This window comes from Melozone crissalis, unplaced genomic scaffold, assembly GCF_028551555.1.
Source record: "Melozone crissalis strain CALT ecotype California unplaced genomic scaffold, PUWL_Pcris_2 ptg000027l_1, whole genome shotgun sequence".
Classification (NCBI taxonomy): domain Eukaryota; kingdom Metazoa; phylum Chordata; class Aves; order Passeriformes; family Passerellidae; genus Melozone; species Melozone crissalis.
Window position 1 is genome coordinate 53,869,021 of NW_026535805.1, and position 15,067 is coordinate 53,884,087.

The following is a 15,067-nucleotide window of genomic DNA, read 5'->3' on the forward strand; positions in this document are numbered from 1 at the left end:
ACTATGCTGTGGAAGATTTTTTTTGTTTTCTTTGATTAATTTATCTTGAACTGCACATTTTTAGATAACTGTTCTCTTTCAGCCCAGTATTTTAACAACAGTTAAGCCTAGGCAGGGCTGTGAGATGTAAGCAAACACAGGTAGGTCACTTGCACTGGCATCTTGAGAGAGGTTGCATGACAGCTGGGTGGCTTGTGGATGGGTAGAGCTGGAGCAGGAGAGGTGATTAGTGTGTCATTCCTTGGGTAAGATTTGCAGAATTTGCGCTTGAGTCTAGAAATTATGGGAGCAAGAAGTCCCAGCTACAGTAAACAGAGATGCTGTCAGCGAGGAAGAGGAGTGAGAGCTTCAGGGATCTGCTCAGTGCCTCAACAGCTGCCATCACAGGGCAGAATTTTACAAGCAGAAGATTAATTTCTGTGCTGCATCTCAAGGCTTGAAAAGGAGCCCTTCTGTCCTCCTTGCCAGGGCTTCTCTTCAGAGCAGGGCACATTGCTCTGCCCCTCCTTGCAGAGTGGCATCCAGCCCAAGCCACTCACCCTCCAAATCCACAGCCATGCGTGCGGGGCAGGAAACAGCCAGGCTGTGACACCTGGGATGGGTTGTGTGGCAGTGCAGAACACCACTGAATATTCGTAAAGTGCCATTCATTTATGTAGAACACCATACATTTTTGCTTGATGAAAACACATTTCCCAAGGTCTGGCAGCTGAGAAATCTGAAGCCCAGCAGGGAGCTCTGAGGGGTGGGCAGGTGGCTGCTTGGGCAGGCAGAGCAAGCGCAGCGCTCATGGAAACAGGCCACTGAGAGCAGGGGGCTTGTCCCATGCCAAGATCTTGAGCCCAACACACAGCAATTATCACTGCCTCATTTAAGAGAAAATCCTTGTCCACAGCACAATTTACACCTGCCCCCTTTCAGTAAGGGGTGAAGGATATTTTACACTCCCATGCGACCTCCCATTCTCCTGGTCTAAAAGGTTTAACAGAAACTCCTGGAGCTCTTTCTCCAGGCACAAGGTACCCCTCCTGGCATTAGAAACAAATATTGTATCTTTAACTCCCTATTTCTCTGTTTTCAACTACGTGCTATAGTTTGTTTCCACATTCATTCTGTTCTACAATGGAGCTGAAGTATGCAGATGTGGAAAGCTGCTTGCTTCTCTCCCAGAGTTAAAAGCAAGACTCTTAATAAGCAGGAAAACATGAAGAGGTCACTAAGAGTAGATTTTTCTTTCATCCTGCTGTTTTTGGGCTTTTTAGACTGTAAACACAAACCAGACAGTCTGTTTTCCAGACACCTAAACGCTTTTGCAGTTTTGTCAGGCTGTTTCAGATGGATAGTGGCAGGTTTCTCTGTTGTGCATCCAAATGCTTCCTTTCCACACAATGGTGTAAAATGCAGAATGACATCTTCGTCTTCTGTGTAGGTGTAAAGCAAGAGGAATTTGGTCTTCTCACCCTAAATGCTTTACTTCTCCTGCCCTGCCTTCAAGCCCTCAGAGAGTACTTTAGAAAAGAAAATCAAAAATCTGAAGACTTGAGAAAAAGGCAGAGTATTGTGGAAAAGCAATTTGGCCGTGAAGTCACTGGGTCTGCTTTGTAGGAAAAGAAGGATGAACATAGCTGGGCCAGATTACAATGCATCCAAAATACTGCTTCTTGTGACAGAATCTCTTTGTACATAAGACTTAAGACTTCCACTTTAAGCCAGTGGAATCAGACACCCAAGATGACTTAAAGATTAGAATGCATCATTAAAATCTAATCTTGAAAAGATAAAGCTTGTAGGAGATCTGTGTATCTTTAGAGACTGACCAGAGAGAAATCTACTTGTAAAAGCTTGCTTATAAAAGCAAGCATTTTGGCCAAGAAGAGACTTTTATGTCAATTGCTTCCTATTAATAATGTCATATTTGGTAAAGATTCCAGTACTCTGGGTTAAGAAGAAGAAAGTAGCAAATTAAAATGTTCCGGTGAAACACTTTTTTGTTACGGAAATATCAGAAATTCCAGTTATTCAGCAGCTGCATTTGTCTATCCCAAATACAGCTGGAAATAAAAAAGATGGCTCTTTGTGGGATTTTCCATTTGTTCCTTCCTCCTGCTACATACACCCACACCGACCTTCCACCATTTCTTCTAGGGCAGATACAAAAACAGAGCTCATTTCTTTCCTCCCTCAAACCAAGAATGTTTTAAATAAGAAAATCTGTGCTCTGCAAGATGCACATTTTTGGACATGCGTTTTTTGATGGGTCTGGATCTGTTCCTTTTTTTTTTTTTTCTGTGTACAGATATAAGCATAAATATGTGCCATTAAGAAAACCACTAGTTGCCATAAGAAATCATTCACGTCCTTTTAGTTAACTATGATTCAGGCTGGGTGACTGGTCTTTCTCTCTGGGTCATGAAAAATTAGCACTTCAGAAGGCAAATAGTGCTATTTATTGTGAGATGGGATCTATCATCCTACAGACATTCCCATCTTTCCTCCCAGCTGCAGAGAAGCCCAGACAGCCAGCTTAGGCTGGACCCCTGAGGGAATCAATGGTACGCCCATTGTAAGTTCACTGTCTATGCAAATCACCCTCTCTTTTATAGGAAAGGGGGATGGCCTCCTCCTTCACTTCATCTCTTAGACACCTATTTTTTGGGGAGAGGTCCTGTCTCTTGGACAGGCCTGTGTCCCTCTCTGCAGACTGCAGTAACAGTCAAGTAGGTGAGATTAGACTCCACCTGCCTTAGACACCAGCCTTGGACCTAAATGTTGGTGAGTTAACACAAGACATAAACACCTTTCACTGATCCACGGGCTCTATCTGCACACAGGAATCAGAATTAGGAGAAAAAGATCCTTCAGGAAGCCTTCAAGGTTCTCCTTTTCATTGTCTGTATCATAAATTAAGCCTTTGTTTTGAGATAGCTGATTCCATGAGTAGCAAAGTCAAACAGGCTGGAGTCAGCAAAGTCAAACAGGTTGGCAGTGCACTCAAAATACGTCAGATGGCCTTTAGGGGACAGTGCCCCAGTCCAGCTGCTGTTTATCATCCATGTTCTCCTGAAGCCCTATACTGCAGTAGTCCTGTATGGATCCTCACCCTTCCCCTGAATCTCACCTTTTGCCCTTTGTGGGCGCACTGATGTGGAGCAGGTATCAGGAATATTTCACACCTGCTGTTCCTAATACACATGATCCTTTTCAGATGATTCTGCACTAAAAAGGGTTGAGATTGTTTTCCATGGTCAATTGCAGTTGGGAGGGAGATGAACACCAAGTTCTGGCTTAGGTTTGAGTGCTGTGCAGCTACTGACAGGGATGACCTGTTTCCAAAACAGATGCCTGGTATGGTGCTGAGCTCAGGCTCAGGACTGGACTAAACCAAGCTCAAAAGGGCTCGTATATTTGAAAGATAAATCACATAGAATGGAGAATTTTCTGGATGAGGAGCAGAATGTTTAGCACAGAATTAGCCATTTTCTGAGAAACTAAAGGGGTTTCAAAATGCACTCCCATTACCAATTTTGTTTAGTAAATAACATTACAATTGTTTTGGACAATCAAACCTAGCTATCATCTTTTTATCAGTGCAATAAAAATAACATATTTTCTTCCCTGCTATGACTAATTCTCATCAAATAGTCTTGCTCAAGATGAGCAATAACTCTAGTTCTATTATGTTTTTTATCTGTATTTTGGTTTTATTTTGAGAAGGAAATAATTGATCTTATTTGATTTTGAACATTTCTCTTTTATTCTTTTGAGACACTACTTGCTATTCTACCATCAGATACCAACTTGAACACACAGTGGAATCAATGGCAGAATATGAGGTTAATAATAACCAGCCCGTGGCAAATAATAAGCTGAGGTAAATACTCTGAAAGATTCTATTTCTGCATGTTTCTATAGAGGTGCATAGTACCTTCATGAATAGATCATATTCTCATTGATGTTTCTGGTGACACATCGGTGCCTGTGGATGGAATGACACTAGGGTTTAACCCTGGCTTGCACTGATTGAAATGGCCTTTCTATTATATTTAATATAAAGAGATCTCTTTTATTCTTTAAGAAAAACTGCCATTTCTTGTTTTGATTTCTACAATAACACAAGGAGTGCAATATAAATCACATAAAGCTTTAAGTGCTGCCTCAAAGGAGCTGCTAACAAATATCATAGAGGATTCTAGATGTATTGTATCTGTAAACATTCTAACTCTATGAACTATAATGATTGTGTATTATTAAGGGCATGATCCCACAAAAAATTGAGTGCCTCTTGCAATCTGAGCCCTTGACTTCCATGGGGTTTCATAAAAGACAAGGTTTTACACTGCAAATATCCTACAAAAAGCAAGTCTTTAGAAATTCCACCCCATAGCCCCGAGTTTATTGTCTCGCAAAGACACATTTGCTCAGTTTACAGGTGAATATTTAGTTTTCTCACCTGACAGTTTTGCAAACTCAACTTGACATCAAGCTGAATTTTTTCTTATTCAAGCATCATCATCAGTAATAAAGGCATTTTTGCCTTGGATACACCTGTGCAACTCCATTAGCCTCCATCAAGGTTACATGTGTGCAGCTGAGGTTATATATGGAAAGCAACTGGGATGGAGAGACCTGATGGTGGACACAAATTGACCTCTGGAATATTTACTGCTGCTGATGATGTGAAAGAAGGCAAAAAGTGGTGAGTTTAGCAAACAGTCTAAACCTTCCACTATTTTTTTCTTGTAATGCATGCAAGCCTTATGTGGGCAGCTAAAAGACAATACATGCTAAAAACCAGGCTTTTGCTTTCACAAAATCTAGGAATTTAATTTTTCTATTGTTTTCACTAAGTTCATAACAGAGCAGTTTACCTCCATTTAATAACTAAATAAAAAAGCAGCAACATTCGTCAGTGTGCTTCTAGAAATAGATGCTGCCTGGTGACTTCTGCACACAAGCAGATGTCTTCACAACAAAATCCAAATGACAGTCTTTGGACAGTCAGTGATTTTGTTTCTCTAAGTTGGTTCTATAATTTTTCTTTTCCTGTAGACTCTACTCCTTATTACCCTGAAAAGCATATACTGTAGCCTTAACGATTAAATAATAATGAGCAGACAGAAGAGAAAGGACAGGAGAGATCTGGCATAGCTACTGCTAGCAATCATTAGATTTACAGAGGGGAAAAGACATGCTTCCTAGGCCAACATATTTTTTATGAATAATTGATAAGGCAGTCAGTACAGTTATATCATAGAAATGTAATATATATCCATAATTATAGAACCAGCTTTGTGCAAAAGGACACAATACACTGAAAGGAGATATCAGCCAATATGCCATCCTGAAATAAAATACAGTCACTATTGTGTTAGTTGGCAAAATTTAAATACAGGATTTGAAGCAAGCAAAATGTTCTTTAATCCCATTTTTTAGCACAGTCCAGGCTCAGTCTGCTCAGGAAAATACTGCAAGGCAAAATCAGCAGCTGCATTAATTTGCTGATGATTGAGAGAAAAATGAAAGTTATCCTCGTGGTTTTTTTTTTCCCTACTTGCTACTCTAACTTACTAATAATACGAGAGTACCAAATTATTTCTATGCAAGTATATGAAGCATACAAATTGAAAAATCAATGTAATGGAAAAAAAAGATTATCATGCACTGTTTAGAATCAATCAGCTAGAAACAGAGGGGGGAAAATGCGAAGGTGGAGACATGATGTTTAGAAAATGTACATACTACCTACCCTAAGCTGAAGTGTTTGTGTGAAAAAGCTACTGTTAGTCCAACATGCAGACCGAGCTACATTTTGACCACAAAGTCATCTTATTTCCAATTATTTTCTAGAGAAATTAATCAGTTTTTTCTTCTTTTCAAAGTCCCCAAATAATAAAAATATCAATCCCTTTGCCCATAAAAGCCACACAAAAGCATGTAACAAAGATTTCAGGGTGAAGGGATTACAGTACTCCAAATGCTTTATTTGCACGATGTCTCAGCACCGTTCACCTGAATGCTGATGGCTTTCTGCAGCCTGAAGCACAGACTTTTGTCGTGTGTGACAGAGTCCCTTGCAAACATTGACAGCAGTAGTTTTTAGTTGTGGACTGAATCACCATTAGCAGAGGAGTTTAAATCTTAGATCTCTCAGTGGTGGAACACTGTCTTCGGCCAAAACCAGCCTCTACTCATCAGAAATAATTACACTGTACGAGTCAGATGTGTAACAAATGGATCTGAGCCTCAGTTTGGAAATACATTCAGAGGAGGTGGAAAGAATGGCTACTGGCTCTGTGACAGGAGATTCAATCTTCATAAACCTGCAAGAGAGGGGAGGAAAAAAAAGCGACACAAATGCGCCCTACAAAAGAACAGAGCAGATCACAGCTGGAAGGAAGGCAAACCTTTTAATCAGGTCCTTGAAATACAAGCTGCAGGAAGCTAGAACATTTTGGTGGACTTCAAACTCTTTGCCTTCAACAATAATTTTCAGGTCTGTAAACTCTTTCGCTCTGCGTTGCTGGTTCAACTCCTTCAACATTTCTGCAGAACAGAGAAGACAGACAGTGCCAGGGTTCCCATTAAGAGTTTTTTATTTTTACTTTTTACTTTTCATTTTTTTTTGTAAAGAAGTAGAGAAACAGGAAATAATTGATATTTTTGTTGGTAAGATTGGCTCAACACAGACAGTCAGAAGTTACGAACATAACATATTTAAAAAAAAAGAAAAAGAAAAAAGCAGGAACCAGTAGGTCTAAACAACTGAAATATATATACACAGAAAAAAAAAAGCAAAAACAATTCCTAAATTTTGAAGGGTTAAAAATGAAAATAAAATATTTCAGCATTAGCAAATCAGAAACACAGAGAATGCATTATCACAGAAAAGTTAAAATAATTTGTTATAATCAAAACCAAGAGCTAATGAATTTCTATCTAAATGGAAATAAGTTTTGAACATACTAGAATAATATTAGTAAAAATGGTATTATGATGCAATATGAGCTGGATATGGGTCAAAATAATAAAACCACAAGACCTGCAAAAATAACTTATCCTTAACACAGTAAAAATGTGTTAAGCCTCTCAGTTAACATAAATAGTAGCACTTCTAAATAATATATAAATTACAGTGCATATAAAATTAGCTAAATTATCAATGCACCTTGCAACATACCTCAGCTATATAGACTACAATTGTATAGGTTTCAGAATTAGCTTTAAAGCATCCTTATGATAAAAAGAAATCTCATGCAGAGAATAAATTACTCCCTTTTATAGCAATTCCTATTTTTTGCACTCCAAGGATTTTTACCATCACAGCATTTTTATTTTTTAGCCTTCAATGGCTTCATTTACAGCAACAATCAGCTTTCACACATCATGAAAGAATCATAATGATTAAAATAACCTATGAAAGTGTTTCCATCCTGCAATAAAGCACCTACCTTGCATGATGTCTCCTTTTATAGAGCCTATTGGTGCTAATGGAATGAAAAGATAGCATGCCATGTCTCCATGTGGGGATGTGAACTACTAGGCAACCTACATGTTTTATATGCTGCCTGGACTTTTAAGGCTAAGACTTCCCTCCAACTTTGCAGACTAAAGTGGCTATCAAGATGAATAATATACTTTTCACCTGGGCAATAGCCTGGTGGTTCAGAAGCCAGTGATCAAGATGACAGAAGAGCTGATTTTAAATACTAAAGGACTTTGGGTTTATTTTATGTTTGCAATAGGTCAAGGTTCTCATTTCCTCAGTGTAACACCCTGAACACATTCCTCTTCAGACAGATCTGTAAATCAACAACAGTTCCTTACATGGAGTCCTTACATGAAGTAAAAGGGACCTCAAGGGTCTGTAACTCTAACTGTGCTCAAAGCCACTGACAGGCTTGAGCAAGAGCTGCCAAAACATTGCCAAAGGGTCTCATGGTGAAACCCAGACCCAAATAATCCCTGTGTTCCCCTGCTTCGCCAAGGAAACTCAACAGGAATAATTTCAGTCAAGCACTACTGTTTAATGACACAAAAGCATGCAAATATACAACCGTTTCATGAAAAGAAATTGAAGCTCTCCCAAGCCCCAACATCTGTGGTGCATATTTTTCAGGCCTAAGTAAATAAATGTCACCTTGCACATTTATGTCTATTTAATGGAAACACAGTAGTGTCTGAAAGGCTAATTATTCTATGCTGAAATGGGTCAGTGCTCTCCAGAGAGAAAGCAGATCATTAGAGAGGGCACAGAAATAACAGCAGGCTTTTGTCAGATCTATAATGGGGGAAAATAAACCACTTTGTCCTGTGGGTGCTGTAGCAGGGACTATTTTTAACAAATTCAGCTGAGGTAAAGCACAATGATACATTTTGAGCAAAACCTAAGATGGGATCTGAATGTTCACTCTGGTGCAGGGGAGTCTCAGGCTTTTGCTGTAGGTGTGATGCCTGAAGACTCACTGCACAAGGAACACTTTGGGCCTCAGCTAAAGATCAAGCATGGCTTGGGCACAAGGGGTGCTGTACTTGACTGAGGGCCAAAGTGACTGAGGTGTCTGGTTTCACAGGACCAGCAGCAGGTGCTTTATCAGTTGCATATATTTATGGAGGAAGCATTTTTCTGTCCCTTTTCACATATGAACAATTCCCGCCCCCCCCCCCCCCCCCATTCTCTGTCGTGGTCCATTTTCCCACTTTCATTTACAGCAAGGACATTTTCCTCACATCAATTTTCTATCACTTCATGTCTTAAAGACTGTTACTTTTCCTTCTAAACTTTCTGATACTCTCTCCCCTTTTTCAAATTTACCCAACCACTGTCCTTGACTCCCATTTGCACTTTTCCTAAGTTCCTATTCAAGTTCTATTTCTCTTGTATCTGGGACTTTAGAACCTTCCTTGCAGAAGCCTTTCAGGACAAGGGCTCCATCCATGACTAAGTCATACAGGTCTAAGATTACCCTTACAAAGGGTCAATCTCCACCTCACCTCATTCCATCTCCCTCTTTTAAAGCTCATGATCAATTATTACAGTGTTCAAAGGGAATAACTGTATGAATAGCAACTGCACAGATGGATCCTGGGAGAGGAGAGGAGAGGAGAGGAGAGGAGAGGAGAGGAGAGGAGAGGAGAGGAGAGGAGAGGAGAGGAGTTGTACTCTTGAATGGACTGGGGGTTTTTAGGAAGTGAGCTCAGGGTAAGCAGATCCGTACAGACCATCTTTGAACTCCTGACTGTGGCCAAGATTACTGAAAAACAAGACACAAAGCTCAGCCACAATACCTATTGATGCTGTGCTCTCTGTGCAGTTTCCACTATTGTGAGAGCTGGTTTGAGCATCTAATTCCCCAAGCAGCTCCCACAGGTAATGGGCTCATTATTTGGACTTGCTGAGCACCCTTTAATTACACTCAGTCCTGGGCACAGCTTCCATCTATGCTCTTTACACACTTGAATGTGCTTTATGCTGCATGGATTCATTAAGGGATGAAAACCAGAAAACAGGTCTGGAGCAGTGAAGCAGTTTGGCTCACAAAAACCCAGAAATCAGAATAAGTTCTAATCAGAAACCAAAACTCCTCTTCTCCCAACAGATATTTGCAAGCTGTGATTTCCTCCTTGTTCCCCTAAATTGCTATAGCGCTGCCCACAGAGAGATGACTATGAACTGTCCTGAATTTTTGCAGCTCAGTATCTGAACTAGAAAGAGGAGAGGCAGGTGGAGAGCAGAAGGAAGTCAGGAGACGGCATTGATTCATCGATCTTCCTCGCTCAGGCTCCTTTGTATTACTAAATAACTAGCAGGCATTAGTATTGGACACAGGGTTGTATCAGAATGGGCCCTCATTCTCAGAGAATTTGTAATGCTCACACTGTGCTTAGCCAGGCATTAATGATTTATGAGGACTCAGGATGAGTTGCAAAACAAATTTTTTCACCAGGTAATAATGCCTGCCGATGAGTTGTAAAAGAAGAGACAACACAGTGCAGTCCTGGCAGTGAAAAATGACCTCAGCTGTCTCCTGCCAGGCCCTCTTCTGGGCTCCTCCTAATTTTCAGCATTTCCTCAAACAAATGGAATTTCCTGAAACATTCAAAAAGGGATGTGCTGGGAATTTCCTACTGGATTGTTTATTCCTCTCACTTCTTTGTTCTAATGGACTTTATTTTCTTTGTTTGTTTTTCTTTTTCCCTCATTTGACTATTTGTTTTATTAAGAGATCTAGGCAAAAATGAAGTGCAAGGACAGTTAAGGTGCAGAGTTTCAGCAAGATGAGCACTGATGTTTCTTCTCCTCAGGGAATCACAGCCACTGCTCTACCCTAGTGCACAGGATTTTTCCTTCCTGACAGGTGCGCACACACACACACACACACACACACACAGAGGAATGAGATTTCAAAACCAAGCCAGTCCTTTCTGTCCCCTCCTTCCCTAGTGATGCTAAATCATTCTCAGTGAAAGACAAGTTGAATACTTTCTTCATAAAGAGCTGCAGAAGAGACCCCCCAAAATTACATGAGCTACGTAGTGGCTGAACCTGAAGGGGACTTGACCTGAAACCTGCAACTGAACATCTCTGTGGAGCAATTTCTGTCTTGCCATTATCATTGCTTGGGGGCATTTAATATAATTATATTGAGGGTCCCAGAGACATTATAGGTCAGAAGGTGTAAGTGACTTTCCTCAGGTCAGAAACAGAGTCAGGAAGAACTCAGTAGTTTTGATTCTTGGTCTCCCAGCCATCATACCACATCTTACCCTCTTAAATAATGGACAAATTACAAATTAAACTAAAGAGCCCACAAGCTTTGGATCAAATACAGGACCAAGCATAACTGTGTAACAGTGCAGATGAAGTAAAGGGAAAAGAAATTATATAGTGAGTATTTTTTAAAAAATTATCTATAATCAGAAATAAAAAATGAACAAGGAACTTATTCCCAAAGTTTATTTATTCAGTATTTTAAGCACAGTGAAGACTGGATACTTAAAGACCCTCTCTAATGCAGATTCCCATGGTACAATGGAAGCTCTCAGGTTTCTCTGCATTTTTAATAAAGTACTCTTTACTTAAATTCTAGTAGATAAAGCTTTAAAAGAGTGCAGCAAGAACTAAAATATAATGAGCTACAAAATATGGAAGAAGAATTTTTTCAAATAGCTTTTAAAACAATTTACTTGGGAAAACTAACCTTCTATAAAACTGCAAAGGGTAATTGATGAAACATCACTAATTATTCTAGTGAGGAACGTGCAAGAGACCAATGCTTGCTCACACAGCCTCATGCTTTCATGACTGGGACAGAAAATGTGGGAAAGCCAAGAAAAGTTACCCGGAAGAAAATCCAATTACCTTCTTCTCTTAATAAATATGGAGATTAATTCCCAAGGTTATGCTCTAGTAATGCAAAACAAAAATTTTAACCATTAAGCGCCAGCACTGCCCACGCTTGCTTATTTTTATAGTAGTAGAGTAGGGATAGATACAAGAAACTAAATAATAAAGCAGAAGATCTAGAAGCCAAACAGGAGCTGTGAGTGACAGAAAGGAATTTACCATGGTGAACTCTTCCCACATGAACCACACAAGAACTCAGGATTTTTTGCCACTTTGACAAGTCCTTCTCATCACAACATCCACAGACACACAGAGAACCCCAAAGTCTGCAGAGAACCCCAAAAACTTACTGAATACACACTGGTGCTGTTGATACATGGCTTGGAGCAGCTGCAGAGAGGTAACAGCTCCATGCCCAGCAGCCTCATTAGGCCAGGCTGATGAAGTTAAGCAGACAGACTTGGCACTGCCGTGGCTGATGTTGGTCTCCACTCCTCCAGACACCCTGGCCTGGCAGACCAGGATGAACATGATCCACCCCTCAAGGTATCCCATGATGTTCAGCAAGAGAGTTAGTTATTTCCGAGCTGACAAATACAAAAATCAGCTACATCATATTCCTTGTGATGTGAAGACAAGCACACACCTCTGGAGAACAGTTTTTTACTTGGGACTTAGGGTAAGGAATAGGTCCTTTAATCTCTTTTGGCCTGAAAGGAAAAGTGAAAGGGAAATAAGTGAAGCTTGGTAAGAATCACTATCAGATGAGGATGTTACAGGTCATAGAATAGCCTGAGTTGGAAGGGACCACAAAGACCATTGAGTCTAACTCCTGGCCCTGCACAGGACAGCCCCAAGAATCACACCACGTGCCTGAGAGCATTGTCTCAACATTTCCTCAGCTGTCAGGCTTGGTGCTGTGACCACTGCCCTGGGAAGCCTGTTCCAGTGCTCAACCACCCTCCGGGCAAGAACCCCGGTGACCTTCAGTTTCCTTCCTGGACCCTGAAGATTATACATCCAGTTACCTGGAGCCTGTCTCAGGCACAACCCAACCAGTTCTGTGTGCTTGGACATGTAGGATGTTCTGTCTCTCCCCAGGGATTCCCAAGGCAGATTAAATAATTAGCTGGGACCAGACAGTCGTTTCTTTTTTCTTTTTCTTTTCTTTTTTTTTTTTTTTTGCAGAAGGTGAGAACTAATCTGTTGCAGATAAATACTTCCACTTTTTTTTCTCTCTTATTGGATCTCAATTTCAGTTGAACTCCTTTTCCAAGAGCAGAAGGAGAAGGGGCGTAAGAAAGCTGGGACTGCCTAAGCCATAGGATCCTTTATGGGAGAGATGGGGGAGGCAGACAAACAGTGAAGCACTCTCACTCTGTACTGTACTGCACTGCAAAGAGCGAGGGCTGCTAAAGGCTTGGGATGGAGGTGCAAAATACTGTCACATGATACTGGTGTGCCCAGTCCTCCTCTCCCAGTCTCTATTCATTATGGAGTTTCCACAGGACACCATACTGCACCCAAGGCATGTGAAAATGCTCGACTGGTTCTGGATATCTCCTGCACATTTTGCTTTCCCAAGCCCTTAAGCCAGATAAAAAGAACTGAGAAAAGCTCAATACTTAAACATGAGCATGGCAAGGCCGTGCCCTGACGAGCCTGTGCTAGCCAGCCACACACCCTGGTGAAGATGGAGCATATGCTGATGGAGAGGTATCACTGCTGGCACAGCTACACCAGCCCCTGAACAAAGGCAACGAGAGTCATCTTCTGCTGGGTTTTGTCAGCACAGCAATGTGAAATGCAAGGTGTGAAGCTGTCATACTCCAAGCTGGTGCAGCCACGGCAGTAGGACTTTGTAGTGCAGACCAACCTGTCTAGATCTTGGCTGTGTTGACACTGTTAGACACCTGTGCTGCTAAAGAAAACAGTAACAGATGCTGGAGAGTTGGAAATATTTTTAAATCCTGCTGAACAACACGTATGTGGTTGTATATGATAATTCTATCCAAAGGATTGTTGGCAATGAGATGCCCTGTTGTGCTAAATAAATTTTTTTGTTCACATAGGCAAATTCTTCTCACCTTATGATGAGAAAGGGTCAGTTGTGGTGATTATTCACTTGAGGAAGACAACTGCAGCCCTATGCGTAAATGGAACCTTTCTAAACATACTAAAAATTCAAGGAAGTCACCATATCATGTTTTGAAACTAATTTTCAGGCTATTATCATCACTGGAACTGACATTAGGGGGTACTTCAAGGCTGCCTTCACATATTACACAGTTGATATTCCCCTCCATTAGGCCATAGAACTATTTCAGCATACTTTCTGATTATATTCAGAGATGAACTACACCCTTAATCTCTAGGGGGGAAAAAGCGCTTTAGATGCAACTTTGGAGAGATTTTGGTACCAGAGTTATGCATTAAAATAATAAAAAAAGGAGTTCTAGGGGCTAGAATACCTTTGCTGCTTTGATTTATGAGGTAAAGTCTTCTATGGTATCCATGCCTGCTAATTTATAATCAAACAGGGTTACAAATGCACAGTGAGCATATGTGAGCGGGTTTGAAAATGAACTGCATTTATATTACATATATGAATGCAAAGAATGAGAAAAGGATATGGTGACAATTTGATCTCTCTCATTTTCCAACACACACTGTGATCCATGTAAGGAAAGGCAGCAAGACCAAAGGACCAAGCACAAAAATACCCACTGAGATGTTGAGATAAAGATGTAGCTTCCTATATCAGGATTTGCTGGGGTTTTTTTTCAGGATTCACCCCTGAATAAATACAAAGTTGGCTGCAGCGTGTTCTATATTGGCCACGGCAAACAAAGCCCAGGAGATCCCAGCAAACTGCCAGTCTGGTCCCTCTCCACATATAACATGCCACTATGTCAGTTAGCACGGTAACTTGATTTCCAGGCAGACAATAATTTTCTCTGGAGACCAAATGAGAGAGACAGGCAGAAAGAGAAGGAAAAAAACCCCCAAATCTGTGAGCACTGGAAATGCAGAATAGCCCAGATTCAAAGGGAAATTTAGTTCTGATTGTTTTATTTACCAGGAGGCAGACCTGACTATCAATCCAGGCTGAAGGGAAGGCTAAAATATTTATTACTATGTGGTCTGGGATGGATTCAGTATTATCCTAATTGCTTGTAGCAGAAGACAAAGGGATAGCTTTTGGACCTTTTTGATCTCTGTATGTAGTACAAGGCATTAGCTAAACGTTTCCCAGTTTTGAAGGCTTTGAACAAGCAGCACCCATCTGTGAAACTGATGGTGTGATCACCAACAGTCTTCGGACAAAGCAGCACCAGTGAAACACTGACCAGTTTTGGTGCCAGCTGTGTGTTAACATCTGCACCACCAGCCAGCAAAAAAAACATGCATGCTCCAAAAGAAAAAAAAGAAGAAAAAAAAGACAGGCTTCTGAAAACAAATCAGTGATGTATCCAGAGTAAATTGCATCTATTAGAGCAAAAAACCCCAACCCCCAAGATGCCACAGCTCTGAGGTATAACACCTGACAATCAAAGACTTCAAAGCACTTAGCATACATTAATTAGCAAGGACCAGGCTGCTCCTCTGCCCATTTAAACAAAGCAGAGCTGCCCAGCTTCAACAGGGGTATGGCTTAGGCTTTTCATGGAATGTATGTAAGTGTAATCAACATAAATCTTTGAAATACATTTTTACTAGGCA

At 40.7% G+C, this 15,067-nt stretch overlaps 1 protein-coding gene across 3 annotated transcripts in view; it reads right to left on the reverse strand.

Moving 5' to 3' along the window:
- Nucleotides 1-15,067, reverse strand: part of KLHL29 (kelch like family member 29) — a 387,532-nt gene that overhangs the window by 64,750 nt on the left and 307,715 nt on the right. For all 3 annotated transcript variants that reach the window (XM_054279557.1, XM_054279555.1, XM_054279556.1), the window contains one exon: nt 6,405-6,543. In XM_054279557.1, the coding sequence (XP_054135532.1) occupies nt 6,405-6,543 (139 nt within the window). The remainder of the gene's footprint in view (nt 1-6,404; nt 6,544-15,067) is intronic.